At 39.9% G+C, this 22,560-nt stretch overlaps 1 protein-coding gene across 4 annotated transcripts in view; it reads left to right on the forward strand.

Moving 5' to 3' along the window:
- LOC108798322 (cytohesin-2) overlaps positions 1-7,710 on the forward strand; it is a 50,008-nt gene extending 42,298 nt beyond the window's left edge. For 3 of the 4 annotated variants that reach the window (XM_018570063.1, XM_018570061.1, XM_018570060.1), the window contains 4 exons: positions 2,168-2,244; positions 5,075-5,146; positions 5,257-5,411; positions 7,147-7,710. In XM_018570063.1, coding sequence (XP_018425565.1) covers positions 2,168-2,244; positions 5,075-5,146; positions 5,257-5,411; positions 7,147-7,255 — 413 coding nt within the window. In that variant the 3' untranslated portion in view covers positions 7,256-7,710. Of the gene's footprint in view, positions 1-2,165; positions 2,245-5,074; positions 5,147-5,256; positions 5,412-7,146 lie in introns of all 4 variants that reach the window. The other variant, XM_018570062.1, reaches the window with a different exon arrangement.
- The last annotated feature ends 14,850 nt before the right edge of the window (positions 7,711-22,560 follow it).

Raw genomic sequence — 22,560 nt, forward strand, 5'->3', positions numbered from 1 at the left:
ATCACTTGTCAAGGTTTTATGTTTCATTTTGGGATCCATCATTTTAACTATGTTTGCTGGAAAATAGTTTTTCCATATCTGTGTAATTGCATAGTAGCCTGGGGTTATGTTGCTGCCCAGCTAGACATGCAGTCAGTCCTTGATGTGTGTGAAAAGCTTTACTGGGGGTCTTAGGATAGGTAATTTAGTCATGAACACATTGCATGTTACTATTTCAGAACAAAGTGCAAAGTTTTAATCTAAAATTATTTACATATTGCCCTACAAATAAAGAGATCCTGCTGGGGTTAAAAACAATAATCCAAATATAGGTGCCCAGCAAAAGAGCTCCTATAATCACATCTCTGGAGACCTGTGTCCCCTACCTTCCCTTTGTTCCAGCACTTCGACCCCTGTCAGTCCCTAACCCTCTTTGGCATTTGGCACCTCTGGGAATGTCGGGTGCCTGTGTCCCCTGCCATGTGCCGTAGTTTTATCCTCTGACCCCCTACACTGCAGTCCTGTAGGGACATAGGGGTCGGAAGAAGAAACCACGGCATGAAGTGGGGCATAAAGGCATCTGACTGTGTCAAATGCCAAAGAGACTAACTGAGGCTGCAGTGCTGAAACCAAGAAGGTAGGAGATGCGGGCTGCCATAGAGGAAGTATGAGTTCTTCTCTTGCTGGCCCCCCATATATTTTGATTTTTTTTACCCTTACAGGATCACTTTTATGTGTTTTATGGGGATTTCAAAGAGCCATTATGCACAAATTGAAATCTGATTACATGAAAGGGTCCAAATCTTCATAAATATGTGCAACAATTTCGGACTATAATAAAAACTGAATAGGTCTGGAATAGTTGGGTCATAAAGGGGAGCAAATTTCCTCTTATCCAGTTGAAGGGCACTGCAATCTGATTTTTTAAAAATTTTATATGACTGGGCTTGAGTACATGATATTGGGGGAATTTATGAAAACTGGAGCAGACAAAATCTGGAGCAGTTGTACATGGCAACCAATCCGCTTCTCTCTCTTGCATTTTCAAATCTTAACTGAAGAGAGAAGCTGGTTGCCATGGGCAACTGCTCCAGATTTTGTCTGCTCCAGGTTTGATAAATTCCCTTCAATGAGTTCTCAAGTTCTGTACATGGCTATTTTGTGAATGGCATAGTAACTAACTTATAGATGTATTTATTTCCTGTCATTATTGCTTTTTGGCCCTTCAAATATTTTTTATTAACGTGGACCTTCCCTTAAATTTCACACTTACCATAAATCTGTAGAGCACTTATGAGAATTACTAGATCACATTCTAATTTTGAGTAAGATGAATATAACATTTTCTGTTCCTGAACTCCCTCATGTGATCTAAAGCTTAGACAACCTTGATCATAGTCCCAGGCTACTATGAGTATTGTGGGTGTTTCACATCACTAGCGAGTGCTTACTGTTTATTGGTATTCATCTATCGGAACCTCTCCTGGCCTGATAGTCTAATGGCACAGGATTGGGTTTAGCGTTGATTTGACCAGAAGTTGAGATAGTGTGCACAGTCTGGTGCTCCTCAAGCCCATAGACGTTGATTTGATGATTGAATCAGCTACCATCCTTAATACAAGGTGCTATCACTTCATTATTTCTGTTTCTCTTCAGGCCATGCCAGGTTCATTGTAATTTGTAAGCTGTTTCCTTTCCTACACTAGTATTTTTAGGTGAAGGTCCATCTCCAACTATTAATAAATTCCAACTGCTAGTTTTCTTTTGCATCATAAGCATCTAGTTTTAATGATGGATCCCTTTTCTGCCGGTAGTAATGTTTGCTTTGTTAGTGCACAGCCTTTGCTTTATTGCAAAATGACTAATTACATAAATCAGTACCATCATTCTAGACTGTGATTGGATAAGTAGTTCATCTTTTTGTATGTATATAACATTTTACTGACGTGAAGGAAGGTCAGTAACAGTCTATTCCAATTTGTACTCATCAGTCCATTTAGTAAACTGACAAGTCACATTTTGTTTTGGGTCGGGTCACCACACATGGTGTTTTCATATGTGGATATTCATCTTGTAAGTTGCAAGGGGTAAAGCATAGGGTGTTTTTAGACCACAGCACATCTTGCATCTCTGTAAATAACTGTGACCCATCCTATCACCCCTTCCTACATTTCCTGTTGTCTAACAGGTGGGCGCGTGAAAACATGGAAACGGCGCTGGTTCATCTTGACTGACAACTGCTTGTACTATTTTGAATATACTACGGTAAGAGCCTTGTATTGTTTCAAAATGTTGTTTTTCATTGATAAAGGGTTTTATAATATAATTGTATGGTTGAAGAAAACCTGCCATGCGATAAACAAAAAGGCTACCCTTACCTGACTGTCATGTTGAACCTTTGGGCTTCTACAGTTTGAGTCACTGACCTGAATTAAATATGCAGATCAAGACTTCATAATTTTTGTCTTTCTTTATTTGCATAGTTGACTGGAACAGTGACTCGGAAAGTCAATGGGTCAGTATGGCAGCCAGGCTGATGGTATTGCCCTGTGTGGGCAAAGCTCAGGTTTACTAGTGTTGTGTTTTTAGTCTCTTGATCCTGTTATTCAGTGTTATATAGTTTTAGAACATCTCATTTATCCCACAATTCCAGAGTTGGCAGCCATTTGTCGCCTGTGGGTGAGGTGGTCCAGTTTAAGCCATCCCCAAAAAAGCTCACACCATGTGTACCTTTTTAGTACTCTGGCATTCAGCAAGGAGCTCATCCCTTCTCCATTGAGGGAGTCTAGGGCATGATGGAAACCCCACATCAGGGATGGCCTTCCCTTTTTCCATACTTCTTTGGCTCTCAGCAGTCCCCTTCTCTATGGTTGTGGGTTTGGGTTTTGAGCAGACTTGTAGTCCGGTCTCTGCTGATCAGGTAGTCCTTAGTGTAATCCTCCAGCCTTTTAAGGCAACTGGGGTAGTGTAGTCTTCCCATTACTAGGCCATTCCACACCCTGGAGTAACTTCATCCCCAGGCAACCTTCTGATCCCCTTGGTTCCTCATGGTAGGGTACCCTACCTTGACTGAGTCTTCTTTATGCTCTATTGGACACAAACTAGGTCATGAAATGATGGGGAGAGTTGTCTCCATTTCATCCATTCAGATACAGGTGTTGGTCTTTCAGGCTGGCTTCTGGGCTGCAGATGGCCCTCCATCCTCCTAGTGAGGCCTATACACAGACCCCAGTACATTTTCATAAAGTCCATTTCTTGAAGTCCATTGAGGGACATGTCCTGCCCCCTGTGTTTTTGTTCTTGCCTTTTTAATACTGCTTTTCCACAAAACTTAGCTAAGCTAGATATAGGATGGGTTATACTGGGGGCTGGCTTGCTATTTGTTTTGCTAGTGTCAAATCCTTCTGTATTGGCAGTAACCCAACTCTATCTGTATTGCTGTGCCCTTCAATGGACTCCAAGAAAAGGAATTTACAGCAAGTAGAAACATTACATTTTTTTAATTTTTTTTTCTAACTCTCTGCTAGCTCCTGTTTTTCCAGTTGATATTACTGTATTGAACATGATAATAAAATACCTTCAAGTGAGCTTAATAGAATTAAGTAGGCATCGTTGTGCTCACGGTACACTGTTTGATTTTATAATGTTTTATAGTATACTACTGAGTGAGACTAACGGTGAACTGAACATTACTATATACAGGTGAAACTCGAATAATTAGAATATTGTGCAAAAGTTAATTTATTTCACTAATGCAACTTAAAAGGTGAAACTAATATATGAGATAGACTCATTACATGCAAAGCAAGATAGTTCAAGCCGTGATTTGTCATGATTGTGGATAAATGAACTTTTGCATGATATTCTAATTAGTCGAGTTTCCCCTGTAAAGTGCTCTCTACACAGCCAAAGCCATGTACCACAAACCTATCTGCATACAAATATTTGAACAGAAAGGTGCTAGAGAAGTCAGTTGGTACAAGTCCAGACAAAACCCAGAATTAATGTGTATGCTATGTACATTTTTAACTGTGTGTGTGTGTGTGTGTGTGTGTATGTGTGTGCTGTAATTTGGTGCACAACATGGAAGAAAATGCCACAAGTAATTCATCACAAAGTTGTGGACTCCTTTGTGTGATGTGATGCTTGCTCTGTATGCTGTGGGCATATAATAGCTAATGCATGGACTATAGTTCAATTTGGCTATGGATCCTTTCTCTTCCACAGCTTGCAGATCTGAGCTCATGTGCTTACTATGTGCTTACTATTACCATGTCACTACAGTGCAAGTCCCTATATAAAGCTGAACGTGAGGCAAATACATTGTTGAGAATAATAACTGTACTGTTAATCTGGTAATGGATTTGTAATGTATTTATTACAGGTATTTATATAGCAGCGCTTTACATAGCGCACATTCACATCAGTCCTGCCCTCAAGGAGCTTACAATCTAATCTCACATGTATACATACAAGGGCCAATTTAGACAGGGGCCAATTAACCTACCAGGATGTCTCTGGAGTGTGGGAGGAAACCAGAATACCCTGTGGAAACCCACGCAAGCACAGGAAGAACATGCAAACTCCTTACACATAGTGTCCTGACCCAGGATTTGAACTGGGGACCCCCAGTGCCTCAAGGCGGACATGCTAACCACTAAGCCACTATGCTGTTTAGCTGTGCTTTTGAACCAGACATCCATGCATGAGAGGACAGTCTGTAACCACCACTGCAACTTTCAGAACTACAGTAGGGCCCAGACACATGACCATCTTGCTTATTGGGCAATAAAGAAGCAGTGCAATGCTGCAAAGCCTTATTGACTGTTAGTGGAGGTGTTCCCACTCCCTACCCGATACAGCAGGCTGTCTGATCCTTGAATTTGCTTTAGCTGCATTTATTCATATTTTAATACATAACTTGCCTGAAGTTCAGCTTTAATAACTTTCTAACAAATATTATCTAATATGTTCACTTGGTTCATGGTTATTTTTATTGTGTTTTTGGGTTTCTTCTTAAATAAGGATTGTGTATTTTAAAATGTTTCCCTTCTCTAACAATCCTTTTTGTAACAAGTATTTTACTCCTCTGCAGGATAAGGAGCCACGAGGGATCATACCTCTTGAGAATCTCAGTATCCGAGAAGTTGAGGATCCCAGGAAACCGGTAAAACTGATTTTTATTTAAGATGCTTGGATGCTTGACATGAAGACATTTCCCTAATGTTATAATGTCATGCATTCTAAGTTGCTGATCATATTGTATCCATCACACAGAACTGCTTTGAGCTGTACATACCCAACAACAAAGGCCAATTGATCAAAGCTTGCAAAACCGAGGCTGATGGGAGAGTGGTGGAGGGCAACCATAATGTCTACAGAATTTCAGCACCAACCCCAGAAGAGAAAGAAGAGTGGATCAAATCTATAAAGTAAGAAATCCTGTACTGCCACCTTGTGGTATTCGCTAAATGTACAGTACTGGAACAATTATGTCTGCCTGGCTGTCTCTTGTGCAATAGAAGAAGTCTGCTCATTATTATTATACAGGATTTATATAGTGCCAACAGTTTGCGCAGCGCTTTACAATATAAGGCAGACATTACAATCACAATAAAATTCAAGACAAGATGGTAAGGAGGGCCCTGCCCCTGAAGGCTTACAATATAAAAGCTAATTTGGTTTGCAGCCCCTCCTAGGGTGTAACGGCAGGGGTTGCAGAGGGTGCTCGTCCCTGATGACACAAGCTTTATAACACCTTCCCTCTATTTACTTTCTATCTGCTTTTTTTCCTCGCAGAATAAAAATGCAAAAAAAAAGCCATATTGCTTTTCATGACAAATTTGCAGCTTAAAGGAGAACTATGACATGAGTGATTTCCACTCACCTCATAGTTCTAAGCCGACCTGTGACAATGAGACTGTCACAGGTCGGCTCAGTAGATCGGGAGGTGAGTGTACACATACCGGGTTCCCTCACCTCATCGATCCTGTCACGGCTCTCTGCCGTGACAGGGGGAGGGGCTGGATTCCCCTCTCCCCGCTCCGATCTGCCAGCGCTGACTGGCGGAACGGACGGGGGAGGGGGCTGGTACAGCTGGCTCTGCCTCTAGATAGGCAGAGCCAGCTGTCACTCACGCAGCTGGGCGGATCCCGTCATCTAAGTCGGGATCCGCTCCAGGTGCGGCGTCTCAGTATACCGCGAGCTGTAGCTCGCGGTATACTTAGCTTAGGGTAACGGGAGGACGCTAGTTGGTGTCCTCCCGTTACCCCAAGGAGAACTATGGAGGAAAACACTGACCCCATAGTTCTCCTTTTAAGGCTGATTAATGGCATTCTAGAAATGAGCAATATGTGTTCAAATTTTCAATCCATGCCTTTATGGTCTTAATTTGTGCCTCTGGAGTCATGCCATTTTCTCAAGACCCATCTATTTATAGTAGTTAGGTTTCCTTTAAGTTATTTCTATCATCAAAGAAACATGGGTACTGACATCTGCTTCTGAAAATGCTAGTTATCTGCCTGTCATGCTGACCCTCTTGCTTCAGTACTTTGTGACACTGACCTAGGACAAGTATGATGAGCAGTTCAGACTTTAGCAGACTTTCTTGAGTGATCTACAGTGATTCAGAAAGTATTGAAGCCATAGATAGCCAGGCAACCAGCATTCTCAGAAGGTCACCAGTTGCAGCCCCCATGTTTGTCTCGTAAAAGGGTTACTTTAATAAACACAGAGTAATTCTACTCAAAAGTTGTTTTTTTTCATTATAAGTGGAGTCTAGTAGGCTGTGTCAGCCCCTGGCTTCCTTTTTATATCTCAAATATTCCCACAGTGAGATGACTGAGTTTCTGAGTTTTTCGATGTTCACATCCATCTTTGAGCGTTCAAAGCCCCCTGTTGCATTTATCATGCATATATTTTGTGTTTTCTTCTACTAGTGCTGTGTGGGCAAATTGAATCCAGCACTTTGTTTGTTTAGAGTGTTGTGTGATCATTCTTGCACTTAAAAGCCACGTTTTATATACTGGAATACCTTTTTAAGCCACTTCTGAAGTTATTTGTTATACCTGCATTTCACCAAGTAATCTAAAAAGCACATAGAATAGTATCTAACAAGTTGTTATAACCTGATAGATTCTGCATCTTTTCATCATCTTCTTTGTTTAGAGCGGCCGTGAGCGTGGATCCCTTCTATGAAATGCTGGCTGCCAGGAAAAAACGGATCTCAGTGAAGAAAAAGCAACAGATGCAGCAGCAGGAGCAAGAACAGTCTTAAATGGCATACTTGACAGTGGAGCAGTTTTGGCTCTTGTGGCCTCCAGCCACTTCTGGGCACTCCTTGTGAAAGATCAGTGAAGAGCTTGGTATTCCATTGACTGCATAATGCAAAAACCAGGAGGGCTGATGCCATTGGATGAGGTATCTTTGTGGCTGGAAGTGATGCAACCTTCAAGATTTAACAGTTCGGGTCTCTGTTCATCAGTGGTAGCCACAGAGTTTTGTGGTCTTGGAACTTCTGCCATTTCTTCCTGTGTAAAATATTTTGGTTAACTAGAACTCTAAGCCACGTTGGCAAGTAGGTTTTGTGAAAACAAATAATAATCTGCATGTAAGAGCAATACAACCTAAGCATTTCAACAGCACAAAATTTCAAGGACTGGAGCTCCATACTTTGTAAACAATATTCTGTTCTTCCCAAAAAAGACATTGTAACTGTCATCACCCATCATTGATGGTGCTGAAAGGTTCTGAAGTACTGTTGTTACCCTGCCCTACAATATCTTTTCTTTAGTAACACAGAAACTGCTTGTATTAATACATAAAATCCAGGTGCCGAGGTCACTGAACAATTGCTGAAGAACTCTGCTTAAAACAAACCGGGGTGCTTTATGTGCGAGAGGGTTCAGTGCTCTAGCTTGGGGTCCAATCTTTTTAAAGGCTAGACATCATGCATCCCAATCCTACTAATTCTCTTCCTTGCTGCCATTGACATTTTATGCGTTCAGGAAACCTATACTGAGGGGAATACATAGGCTGAATTTCTGCCCTACATCTGAAAATACTGGCTGTGTTTAAGGTCAATAGTTTGTGTCTCTGCCCTGGAACTAGCATCCAGCTTGTGAATTGAGAGTGAGATTTAAGCGATACAGCCGAGCAACAAGCATCATCCGAACAAGAGGTCAGCAGGGGCTAGAGATGTAAACAGGACTGGGCCCAGGGGGTATAAGTCTTTCATTGGTCAGAGGCAGGGTTACTGCTACACAATACCAACTCCACAACTCTACAGCTGTGATAAGAAGTTAACTGCCACTATAATTTAAGTGCAGCACTTTTCTTTTTGTTTTAATAAACCTACAGTGCTTTTTGATCTAGGTGCACCTCCATCTCCTTGGCTTTTTTTAGGTCAGCAATGGCAGCCTACATATTTCTTTCAGTATAGGCTCCTTTTAAAGTATGTATAGATATTGGATCGCACTGTGAAGGTGGTATGAAGTGATGGACAAGTTTCAGCACTCTGGAGTGCTAATAAAGCTCTGCCTGTCAGAGCAGCCCATTGTTTGACTGATAGGAAGGGTTTGGAAGGGTTCTCGGGCACCGATAACTGCAGTAGTTTTGGGTTTTATTCCTCTATACATGTATAGTGTGTAGAGGATAATTGAACCTAGATAGGTTCTGTGCAGCATTTTTCTTAAAAGTGGGTCTAAAGATTTGCTCACAGATGTCATTATTATTGCCATAATTACCTCACACTTTCCACAAAATATGGCTGAGCTTAGTGACATTTTCATGTAGTTCATCTGAAATCCTCTGTGTACATTTGGGTGCACAGCCAGATCAGGGTTGGTTTCTGTACACCCATGGAGATGTAACAACTCCATACTAGATAAGAGTACCACTGGCCACACATGGGCTGTTAGACCTCTGCCCGAATTAATTCTATATGTGTGTTGGGATATTTAAAATGTACCACCTTTAACACACAAGACAGACATCATCTGATTCAATGAGAACAATCATTGTGGTCAAATAGAACACAATGCATTGCCAGATATGACCAGCCTCTGATCTGCACGGATTCTCTTCTGCTTCTAAAATCTGTGATATTTGAATGTCACAGAGACCCTTTTAATTTAATCGCTGACCAAATCCCAATAACGGCATGTTGCGATTTGCATTTTCACCACTTCCCATCTCCTTACTTGTGTCTTTGGGACAAGAATTGAAGGGAAATCTTCACAGTGGGAACCAGGCAGCAGTCACTGACAGGATTTTAACCATTCCCACTCTGCTCAATGGTTTAAAAAAAGGTTTGGCTTTAGACACACTTTAATTGTAAACATATGTACTAAAGTGATTCTAAGCTCAATATCTCTCTCAAATTGGCAGCAAGATCTCTGCACTTACCTGGTCTTTAAGCGAGGTCTCTCAGCTGGATCTTCCATTTGCTTTTCACTTAAGTGCAAATCCATTGCTTGAGGTGGCAGATGTTTGTCAGGAGCTCCATCGGAAAGTTACTACTCATAGAGAGGGTAGTAACGCCACTGGAGAGTCCTGCTAGAGATATAAGAGGGTGCAACATACTGGCATTCACCAAAATCTGAATGCTTGGTTTGGCTTCCACTTTGATATGAAAAATATCACTAAATCCATCCTAGAAACCCTTTCAATTTCTGGTGCAAATTAAAGGGTTAAAGGGTAAGTCAGCTTAAAGCGGGCCTTTACACTGAAAAATCAAAATCTACCAATGTATCCCTCTATTTATGATGATTAATAATCATTTTAATCATGTCAGGTGCACACTGGGATTACTCGTCACTCAAATTAGATCTTGTTCAAGAAGACAGAAAATGGCCGTGAAATCTCACGAGATCTCGCAGTCATGTTTTTAGTTATTTTTCTTTCACTTGTCACGTTATACGAGATGCGCAAGAGTAGCGGCGCATCGTCAGAAGAGGGTGTAGCTGAGGAACCTAGTCTCGATGACAGCAAACGAAATCCAGGTAAGAGGAGCATTTGCCCTCTTCAAAAATGGCCACCCTCTACTTTACAGGAATGGAATTTAAACTTCCAAAAGTATCTATAAATGAAAAAAACAGCGTTGTAAGTTTGTTTATTTGGATAATTGTACACTAATGCATATGTGAATGTTTCTTTAGGAACTTCATATTGGCATGTAAAGGTCCGCTTTAAAAGATTTGCACACATGCTGGTGGGTTGACTTGCTCCCTGACTTCATATGTGTCTGGTTAGATTCCATCACCAGAGTGTTTGGAGGTGCAGCTCCAACTATGTCACCTCAAGAGGAATATGAGTTTTCCTGCAACCTGAAAAGACTGAGACTCTTCATAATTGCCTTGGATGTTGTTTACTCATGTGCTGTGATCTCCTTGACTAGAGACATTTAAAAGCCAGAAACAATTATTTGTGGGGGTTACTAATGGGGTCTAATTTACTGAATTGTGAGGTGTAGAGAAGTGCCACTATGTGCATTTAAAACATCAGTCATGTGCAGGGGAATTTTGAAAAAGTAGATTTTCTTCTTCACAAGATTGGTTGGTTAAAATGAACAGAGTTCACTTCACTTACCTTAGTAAATCAGCCCCTTGTCTGATGGTTCTAACAGCGTTTTCCATAAACACATGCATTGTTCCTGTACAAGCCGGCATTTCTAGGTTGAATAAATAAGTATCCCAGCAATCCATTATTCCCTAATTACATTATTTCCTAATTTACAGGCTAAAGTAGCTGAAATGTTGGTTCAGCTCCCAAAATGGATTTACCGGGTATATTGTGCATAGACAACAGGTGCATTTTAATTTTTTATTGGCTTTTAAATAGAAATTTCCCTTTTTATAATATCAAGCCCTCCATGTAAAAAAACAGAAACCTCTATCCCACAGCTGCTAGTTTACAAGGATCAGGACATTGAATTGCAGATTTAATTTTCAGTGCCACCTGACATCTGACCAATCTGACATAATGGTGATCTGTATACATATCTGTATCTGAAAGTTGTGCCTTTAGACTTCCCAGTAATGTAGACCCTAGTGCGATAAGGGCTTTTTATGGGGTTGTGTGGTGGGGGGTTCTGTGCTGCAACATGGAGGCTGTGTTGCAAATCCTCCATTTTTATAGAAGCTACTTTCCTCCTGTATGACTAATCAGACCTTCGGAAGATCGCCTTTTTTGCGCACATCATACACCTAATCAAGAAAATTAGGAAATTGGCTAAAATGTTTCCACCCATTGAGGATTTAAGAGTTCTGTTAAGACCATCTTCACTCCATACACTGGGGTTTTTGCACTACTGTATCTGAAACTTTTGTATTGTACAGGAATTTGCCTCCATGCCCGTGTATTCATAGGCATAGTGACCCGCTGTATTCTTGCTGTACTGCAGACAAGGTGTCACCTTGGTGATTTTTTTTGTAAGAATAGAAAACTAAGTAATGTACAGTTATGTTTAATAAGGCACATTTGTAACCTATGGCAACCAATAAAAAGAATTGTCCTAATATCCTTTTAAAAAGTTAAATCTGGTTGCTGTGGGTTTCTATATTTATAATCCAAACTGCGTGCTTTATAAAGTCTGTATTGGGCTTATTGAATAAAACAGTGCAGTATTCAAAGCAATCGGGCAATCCCCATTTTGTACTGGTGTAGCTTTAGTAAAGTGAAATTCTGATGGATTACTGCAGTTTGCAATGGACTATTTTTTATTTTTTTTCTTCTGGCAACCCTGTTTGTGTCCATTATCCCACTATACCCAAGCAATAAAAGCAGTTTGGATTAGAAGTTTAAATAAAATTGTAATTATTCATTGCTGTAAATCAAATCTTTGATATGAGACCAACCTTTAAGGCCTATTCACACTATTGTGGTACGTTGGCATTTGTTGTGGCAAAGCAGCCCATTCAATTTAATGGGCTCCGGAATACAGATGGAGCATTTCTGGCAGTTTGTGGGATGCACATTCATCAGCAAGGTATGTTGGGGTGCCATACAGAATGCGGTAACCCAATAGTGTGAATGAAGCCACCAGACAGGAAGCCAAATCTTCTTTGGGGAATGATGTTTGAGTTCCAGAGTTGCTTTGGGAATATTAATGCCCTGCATGGAGCTCTCAGACTGTCTCACAGTTTTTATATGGCAATAAAACACTACAGTTGGTTAAAGGTGGTTACACCTAATCAAACACTGATAATGCACGCTTCTCTTATCCTAGTGCGACAATCTAATGGAATCTAAAGCACATCTTTCTGAATATGTAAGCTATGGGGCATTAACTTTAAACTTTTTTGAGTTTTGTAGCGTGGTATGTTTGGCAGGTTTTGTAAATTGTTGTGCCAAAGTGGGCAGAGACCCCACCGCACTGCGCCTGTCTGTTACCTTCTATTAAAAGGAAGTACTGTGAAAATGATTCAGGACTGAATACCTCATCTTCCTTGTAAGGGGCAAGACTGGGTATTATTGGGTTGGTTTTTGTTGTATTTTTTTCTATTTAATATTATAATGTATACAAAGTTTGAGTAAATAAAAACTTTCAAACTTAACTATCCAGTCTGTGTTAATCATTATAATGCCATCCTGATCCAAATCCAGAGCATTTGTGTCACCAAGATGCATCCTTCCTTACCTGCAACTAGAATGACAAGTCAAAATAATTTAAACTTAATTCATTTCCAGGAGTCACCATTCACAATGCGCATCATGATTTCTATTGAAGAACAATCGAATGAGCCACTGTGTAACGGAAAAAATTATACTAATACCATGAGCTAAACATGAAAGTAGGCACCATAAGCTGCTTGATTGTGCCTTTCCTGTACTTGCTACACATTTTCGTTTGACATTCAAACCATGCACAGGCTTTAGCAAGTCCCCCCTGTACCATATGACTGGGAGGCCCATGTATGACCCATACCTGGAAGTACTGCTGCGTTTTTAAGGTGCTGAAGTAGCATGCCTTGGTAGTTGCTTTCTTGCTGCCGCGCTAACTTTTTTGTAGATTCACATTGTTTTAAAATCTACCCTAAAAAGGTATTCAGTATTGTAGGAGCTAATGTGTCCAGGCTTGCAAAACATTTACGTTGACTCCTATGGAGAATCAAAGCACAAACCAATCTCAAACATACTATAAAGAATTTCTGAAGCACATGTACCCTAGCACTTAGCAGGACTCCAGAAGCAAATATTCAACTGGTGTAGCTTGGGCAAATGAGAAATTGGTCTTTTTTTCCTTCAAAACCAAGTTCTCTATTTTGTCATATTTTTAAAGTGTATCTAAACTCAAGAATAGACATGTGATGTATTGCAGCTCCCCAGATCTTAAATGTGGTGACTGCATTAGTTTTCTAGTTTCATCATTTTTATCTTCCTCACCTGGTGATCTTTTCAGTAACGCAATTCCTGCCCTGTCTTTTGAGAACACTCAGTATCTATGGAGAAGTAGTATCACCCTAGGCTGCTGCTGAGTACCATAACCTCCTCTTCCCTATAACATATCCTCTTCCCTATAACATAAAGGGCAGAGATTCTGTAGTCCTCAGATGTCTGGGAACAGCAGGGAGCACAGCTGACAAGATTTCTGGAAGGACCAGCAGGTATTTTAATTTTATGCCCTCAAACAGATTTGAAGAAAATTGTATATTTAACAGACCAAAGTGATCAGATACCTGGAGTTCATTGTTGGGGTTTACATACACTTTCACGGTTATTCACAAAAAGAAGTGAACAATCTAAGACAAAATGGCTGATTTGGAAAAAATCTCCAGTTCAGAAAAATTAGGTAAGCTGCCTACCTGAATCAGGTTTTTCCAACAATATTTTTTCTTCCCCAATGTCACGGATGCCTGTGGACACCCTAGAGCATCCGTTACCAAAACGTGCACCAATTGTCAAATATTTGAGGGTTAAAGGTTTCTTGTGACATTTCTGAATATATTATTCTAAATATTCAACCATTATTAAGCAAGTTTCAAACTAAGAGTAAGTGCTGGTGCAAGTTGACCTTATTGGTTGTTGGTAGGGTACATTTGATTTTTAAAAAAATATTTGGATGCCCCAGCTATTGTATTTTTTACATAATTCATCGATCTGCAATCCATCAAGAATATTTAGGAAAATGGATTCATTGTACAGAGAATGTATGTAGTGTAGAAAGACACAGAGAACAAAATGTACCTACTTGCAGTACCCAATAAGTGAGGGGGGGATTGGCGGTACCCCATCCAAAGCTATATTTCTTGGCTTCTCAGATGCAACAAATGGCAAGGTGAGGGAAGTATGATGAGGGAGATCTGATACAGAGGCTTTTACAGTTAGGATTTCCCTCTTAGAGGCAGGACGTTTTGAAAAAGGTACAAGGTTCCTTACACTGAGGCGTTTGTACAAGACTTGGTCATTACGGAAAGACTATCTACAATATAGGGGCTATACAAGTTGTATGCCCTTATGATACAATCCTCTTCTCCAAGAAGTTTATAAACTGAAGGGATTTGAATCATGGGCTTCAGTAGGGCTTTTATATTTATATCTGGTATATGAAGGTAATGTGATGAAATCTTTTGCAGAGCTTCTAACGCTGTTCTCATTGCAGAGCAAATCCTTTTTTTTTTTCTCTTCTCAATATCTGCAAATATGTCCTGCATTACTTACAGGTACAAAAGCTTACATTTACATTAACATATTCAGATTTTTCCCTTTTACATGTAAAAGCTCAGGCAAGGGAAACTATGTGTGGCTTAATAGCAGAGATATATTCTAAGCTTTTGTCATTTGTTAGATCTAAGTGGCAACTAATAGACATGTGCAGCGGCTAAAAAAATTGTTTTTAGTTTAGTTTTGGATTTCGTTTTTGGAATTCGGCTCTTATATGTGGTTTCGGGATTCGTATTCGGATCTGATTCGGAATTCGTGTCAGATTCGGAATTCGGACGAATTCTCGAAAATTCAACTTGAGGGTAGCAGAATTGGCACATTTGTCATTTCTGGTTGCTGTGCTCTAGTCTTTACTATTAAAGGGACATAAATCCTTCTCTTAATTTGTTTTTATCCGTTTAAATGTTAACAGTGCACACACAGGATTTGGACGAAATTCGTTCCAAAATTTCGGATGATTTCGGGTAGGTTATATTTCGGATGCTTCGAATGTACGAATTTCCAAAATTTCATCCGAATTTCGGAACGAAACGTATCGCACATGTCTAGCAACTAAGATGCCAGGAAGGATGGAGTCAAGATGTGGGTAAAATAGAACTTGTTGGGCTCAAGCCTTGAAGATGATACCTGATTGTTCCATCTCTACTACACATAGATTGACACAACTTCTTTATATTGCATCGGGTGTATTGTACACCAAAACAAATTTATCAATGTGGTCGGAGGCAAACCCCTCTATGTGATAGGTGTGGACAATCAGATGGTACCTTAATACATCTCGTGGCGCTGCCCCAAGCTTCATAGATATTGGGAAGGTATAATTCAGACTATAAATAGAGTGTACTCCGTAACGCTACAATGGATCCTCAATTGTCTTTTGGGGATCTTGTCTGGAAACTCATTTACAGGCTTCTTAAAAATCTACATTAGGCTTTTCTTTATAGCTAGGAAATTGATAGCACAGAAGTGGATATCACTTAACCTACCTACACTTCCACAATAGAAACAACTGGTCAATATGGCCCTGGATAGAGAACAGTTAACATAGAGGCACAGGGGGTGTTCTATTAAATTTGACAAATTATGGAATAGATGGGTATAATTTGTAAAATCGATGTTCTTAAATTTTGGAAAAAATAAGGGTGACTTTGTATTTTCCCACAAAATAGGGAATGCTTTTTCACTATATATATTTATTGCTTTAAATGTTATATTTACCGAAGTCTCTCAATGATACTGTATGTACTTATGTATATAGGCATAGGTAACATGGGTTTTTTGTTTTGTTTTTCTTTTTGTTAGTAGTTGATGTGTGTAACAAGTGGATTTTTTTCGGAGTCCTATGTATTTGTTGTGAAATGTAGAAAATTAATAAAATATTTTTTAGAAGTGAAAAAAAAAGGCAAGAGTATGATCTGTGGTTGCGTCAGTTGCTCATTTGTTGGGTCAGCAATGTTATGTCCCCCAAAAATAAGGTCAGCTGCCTTCCTGAATATACTGAATGCCCAGGTTTGTCCATAAATATTTTTTTCTTCCCTGATGGCACGAGCGTATTCCAAGATGACAATGCCAGGATTGATCGAGCTCGAATTGTGAAAGAGTGGTTCAGAGAGCATGAGATATAATTTTCACACATGGATTGGCCACCACAGAGTCCGGACCCTAACCCCATTGAGAATCTTTGCAATGTGCTTAAGAAGATTACGCAGTGGTCTGAATCTCCCATCATCGCTACAAGATCTTGGGGAAAAAATTACTGCACCTCTGGATGTAAATAAAAGCTGTGACATTGCAGTTTCCTTCTTTAACCTTCTTTACAGAAGCAGTGTTTTTTGTTGACCTGGTCACTTTACATTTATAACCATTGATGTAAATGCACGAGTACATTCTATAATCCTTAGGTGACCTGTGAGAATTTTTTTTTCTTTTATGTTGAAGATGCTCATTTAGTTAACCGTTACAGTGCACTATAATTTCTGTGTAATGGCAAGTAAATTCTGCTAGCTGCAACAAACGAAGTTTGATAAATGCAGAGTAGCTAACATGGATACATTGTCTTGACCTTGTCTTTGTCACGGGATGACATCAGCACTGATCCTCTTTCTAATGGGATAATCAGCACAAGGTTTTGCTTTCAGTGAAGGATAAAGCCAAATTCTTAAGTAGGCATTGATCCTACAGATTGATTCCTCCAGCTTTCCAACAACTGCTAAAGCAGGAATAATTCTCAAAGGTGCTCTAACATAGCCAGGTTTGTGAAGGAAAATTACATCTTATAACAGTTCGCCTATATTTAAAAACCGTTTAATGTTTGTAAATTTTGTAATGACTTACCCAGCTGAAGCCTTTTTAAACTTTTCCTGTAGAGTTAAACCCTAGGCATAAAACACATTTTTCTCTATAACAGCACACTACTATGAATTCTTGCCAGTTCCTTCATTTTACCCTAAAGAACACATTCCTTTAGCTCCCAATGTTCTCCCAGTCCTACCCAGAACATTTGGTCAGGGAGCATGTACTGCTCATATCAAGCAACAGTCAGGTAGTCTACTGCATTGGGCCTACAAGTCCCATGGGTCCCCTGTGCCACCAGCCCCCTTTGGACATGCAGGTTTGTTAGCATTTAGCTTCTGTCGGCTGCTTTGTTTTGCCCATTTGTGTCCGTGCACAATCCTGGCCAGGAGCCTACCCATGAGAGTGATCCCAGGGAGCCCTTGCAACTCAACGGAGTGGCACTTTACGGGAAAAATCAATGGGGTATAGATTTTGGTGACAGATTTTCCTGAAGAGACAGAATAGCTTTCCTTTTGCTTTCCTGAAAGCAAAAGGGAACAACAGCAACACAAAAACTTAAGATATGCAAAACAAAATTTTTACAAGGAGGGTTTAATAACACTTTAAGTATGTATACACTGCCATCTAGGTGCTACGGTGGGCACTCCAAGGTGGATGCGCTTAATTTAAGTAAAATTTTTGTTATCATTGTCCATTATCTGCCATGTACAACTTTTAACGGTATTGTTAAAGTCCAATCCCAGCCTGGGCAACAATGAAAGAAATGGATCTTGTACAGCATTAAAAAAATTATGCTCCCTGATCTCCAGCAATGTCCCCCCTACTTGCCAACCAAGCAATGTGATGCCTGTCCTTTTGTGGTTTGAATGACACCCAACATCGCTTTAACTAAGGTCCTATGACCCAAGGGTGTCAAGGCTCCTCCCCCACCCTGGGATCACAAGTAAATGCTGCAGCATTAAAGATGTGTTCATTGCAAAATAAAGAGTACCTGTGAACCGACCCCAAAAACATTGGTAAAAAAAAAAGATAAGTTTATGTTTGTTGGGTTTTCTTTTGTAAAGGGTACTAGGGTTTTTTTTAAGGGAGATGGGGGGCCAGAAGAAAAACCTGAGCCCTAACTTGACCGTAAGATATTTTATTGCCTAATATTCTTGGGTGTGGGATTTTAAAATAGTTTCCCATACATATGTCAATGTTTGGATAATTGAACTGAATGATCACACAATTTTATGAGTGAAGATTGTCATCTTCTTTAGTATGTCAATCTTAATGAGTCTTAAGCTGGCCATACACCTCAATTACTCATCCACTTACTTGTTATAGCTCGTCTTGACTATGGCAACTCCCTCATTGGCCTACCTCTACACAGGCTACCCCCCCTTCAGTCTATCATGAATGCAGCTGCTAGACTCATTCACCTAACCAACCGCTCAGTGTCTGCAACCCTCCTCTGTCAATCCCTATACTGGCTTCCACTCGCCCAAAGGATAAAATTCAAAATATTAACAGTCACTTAAAAAGCCATCCACAACTCTGCCCCCGGCTATAGCTCAAACCATGTCTCAAAATATCACGGTAGCCGCCCCCTCCGCTCATCCCAAGACCTCCTGCTTTCCAGCTCCCTTGTCAACTCCTCCCATGCTCGCCTCCAGGACTTCTCTAGAGTCTCTACAATCCTCTGGAACTCTTTACCCCAACCTGCCCATCTATCTCCCACCTTGACTGGGTTTAGGCGCTCCCATAAGACTCATCTCTTCTGGGAAGCCTATCCCACCTCAACCTAACCACTGTACCATCATGTTCTCAAACAATTCATCACCACACAGCTACCTCCTCATGTATCACTTCTCCCTGACTTGATGCTCACTTCCTCAGCAGTCGGTGCTCACCTCTCTTCCCTATGCCCCAGCATGTGGCCTGCCCTTCGGTATTCTCATGTCTAACACAGGGCTATGGGCCCTGCATTGTACATAATGACATTAACAGACCTCTGACCACCAGAGCGGAGGTGGAAAGACTGGTCTGCGAGCCTGCAATAGCGGGGATCAGGTAAGTAATAGTCCTTTCCGCAGTACAAGACAAAAATGAGCAGTAAAATCTACCTTCCATATAGATAAATGGTAACACATGCATAAAAATATATTTAAAAAATGCACCACATCAAACATGGGCTTTCATAGGGGCAAATTTATTCTTGAGTTTGCCTGTATGAAACCAATTCAGATAGCAGCGGTGCCTGGAGCTAGGTAAGTGTCAGTTTGATTTCCGGCACCTAGCAGCAAGGTGACTTTTAATGGTTGATAAAAGATAAAAGAAATACAACTCTGCACGTAACAGGAAACGAGGTATTATGGTATTTACAGATACAGAATCTTTGACATACTTGTTTTGAATGGTATTGGTACTTAAATGTAGGGTAACACACATTATTAATAGACCATTAGTCTCAGAATAGAACCAGGAAACCATTTTGCTCTAACCACAGTCTCGAGGAAAAAATGACTTTGCTGATATATGTATATATTTCCTTCGTAGAATAAGATGTTAAGAAATCTTATTATGACCAGATTTTTTTACAATGCATTACAATACCAATACAGCCAAACACATTACAATTCAGACCAGGTTTCTTGTTTTGATAGTAAGCAATATCCACATCTATAGAAGTAAAAAGTACAATCCAATGGCAATTCTATATTTTAAAATGTAGGATCTCAAATGCACAAATATTCTAATTTCTCATCACAGACCGCCTTAAAGAACATTATATAAAACTGGTTTAAAGGTGCAATGTGGTGGGCACAAAGTTTCTCTACACTGAGTGGTGGAGAAATAGCATGGCCTTTATAGATCAGCCTTAAGTTTGATATTTGAAGTAATATAACCTTGTATTTGTTCTATGTTCTCACTATGATAATTCACTATTAATACTGGCATCTGTAATTGTTCAAGAAGAAAAAGGGTTTATACTCACCTGTGCCGCCGTATGTAACTCCAATCTTAGCTCTGTTTCAAGAGCAAAGATTGCCCAAAGAATCTTCACATTCAAAATTTCTTCCAGATACCTGCGCCCCCTACAAAGTGCTGTGGGTCCTTTTGCTGACTCTGACGTTACTGCCGTGTCCTGTAGTAGCACAGAGACTGTTGGAAGGAACCACAGTGCGATGCAGGGGACTCTCAGATTTTTTGAACATGAAGATTATTCAGGAACCTTTACCTCTTGAAAGGAAGGAATATCGGCCAGCAGACAAGGGAGTGTAAAACCTCTACCTTTGCAAGTCATGCTTTGCTACATATTTTATAATAATATTGTAATCTTTGTTATTTTGAAAATAATAAAAATTAATGAAAGAGAAAACTGTACCATTACCCCACAGGCACAGTCAGCTTAGGTCCAGTCAATATTGTTGATCTCATCCAATTTTTATTACTAGATTCTGTGTGTCACTTACATTTAGATCTCTGTAAGAGAAAATGATCAGATTGCACTGAGCGGAATTTAACAGTTTCAATTTAAAAAAAGTGGTAACTGTGGGTGAAAAACATACCTTTAGATCTTATTCACAACCAAACCTATTTCTAGAAATAATAATTGTGAAAGTAAAAGTACTGCAAAGGAAAAAATAGGTGTAGTGGTGTTTGTTCAGATGATTAATGTTAGTTTTCATCATTACAAACCTGAGCTGAATTCTAGGCGGATATAAAAGTCACAAATTAATGCATCTTTGTTATTAACAATACATCCTTAAATGGTTTTTATTGCAAGTACCTGAATTTGACCTGGAATGATACTCTTGCAGAACCTGAACCTGCAGTGCGAGAGGAAGAAGCTGGAGAATCAAGAGCCAACCAGTTAATGTGCTGACAAGGAGCATGCGGATGGGAGAAATCAGACTGCTTCTGTATATGAGCCATTGCCCAAATGCATTTACTTCTTCTGTACCCTAAGCCACATTTCAGCCATAAGATATCTTAGATTAGAACTTTGCTGCCAGCTGCTAGAAACCTTTGTTACTAAGAATACACAATCAAATTCCCTGATATGAACATTTATTGGGGGTGTTTACTGGGACTGGGTGTTTTTGCGCATTTGTACACACAGGTTCAGTGTGTTTTTTTTTTTTGCACGTTTATGTGCGTTTGGCACATTTTTAACTCGTGCACATGAAGAGCCGTGTTTTGACTGGCAGCTCATGAAACATTGCAGTCAATGGACGAGTGCACATACAAACACGAAAAAACGTGCAACATGCTTCTTCTGTGCGTTTCCTGGCATTTCCATTGAAGTCTATGGGGAAAAAACGAGCTGTAAACTGCCAGCAAAAAGCCTCATGTACATTTTTCTGCTTTTGGCACTTTGCTGCTCAGGTGTGAACAGGGGCCATTTAAATTATGGGATTTCTTGTACTGTTTTGAAGCGCATTTTCCACTGCTTAAAAATGCCTAGGTGTGAACCAGGCCTAAAATGGCAGCTTTTGAATAGGGACAAAAGTGAGCTCCAGCATGGAACTTTAAAATACTACAGATGGGGGAGTTTTACCAGCTCTTCTCCGGTCTCTCAGTTCATCTGGAGGTGGTAGATGAGGATTGAGCTGTCATCCCTGCAGCACTGCTATTCCCGGTGTTAGCAGTCTCGCTCAATATGTAGCCAAGTATAAGTGCTTTACCTGCTACATTTATGTGAGTGATTTTTCTTACTTTATTCATTACTTTTCAAAAAAGTATTTTATTGAGCTAGATCTTCACGCCTCATTTCCCTTATTATCATTCAAAGAACAAAACCATCCCTCGTGCCTTTGAGGAGAGCTGCAATTGGATCTGGACTCAAAGAGGAAAAAACACTATTTTTTTCTACACCGTGCCTGTTAAAGACTAATTAAGCTCGGACCTGATAGATTTTTTCTGCTTCCTTTGCACATTAAATTGAAAAATAAAGATGCTGTCTATAATAACAAGCCTGGATGGTGACCTTTTTTCATCTGCTCTAGTTTTCAGAAATCTATTCTCCCCAAAATGAGTTACTCTATTTCCATAAGCCTAATTGCATGAACGCGTGTTGTTGAATCATGTCATCGTGCATCTTTTCGTTAGTTCAGAGATTGGTACATTGGTGACCAATATGATGCCAGGAACTGAACAGGTAATCATCTGAAACAGCACACGCTAAAACACGTAAATCAAACTCTAAGAAGGGCACAATGGTAGAAGTTATCCACATGTATTATGCAATACAAGTTGCTAAAGCACAGTAATAAAACACACAAAAACATAAAATAATGCAAACAATATGCACAATATACAGTACATGGACAATCCTCCACATATACTGGAAGATGCTGACCAGCAGATGTAGCAAAAGTGGTTTAAATGCTCTGATATAACCCCCACAATAAAAGAAACACACAAAACACCACATTATAGATAATAGCTACCAAATTATATATCCACATCAAAACATCTCAGTAAATGGAAAGTGCAAACTATGCTCGGTCATGGCAGCATTTATGTACAGGCTTAATATAAAATACTTCATGTTCTTCAATACCACAAGCCAAGGTTTAAATGGCCTCTTCTTGGCCAGCAGTGTAAATAAGAAGCAAATTATTTACAACAATTTTCCTT

This window comes from Nanorana parkeri, unplaced genomic scaffold (assembly GCF_000935625.1).
Source record: "Nanorana parkeri isolate BGI_ZX_2015 unplaced genomic scaffold, ASM93562v1 scaffold1450, whole genome shotgun sequence".
NCBI lineage: Eukaryota > Metazoa > Chordata > Amphibia > Anura > Dicroglossidae > Nanorana > Nanorana parkeri.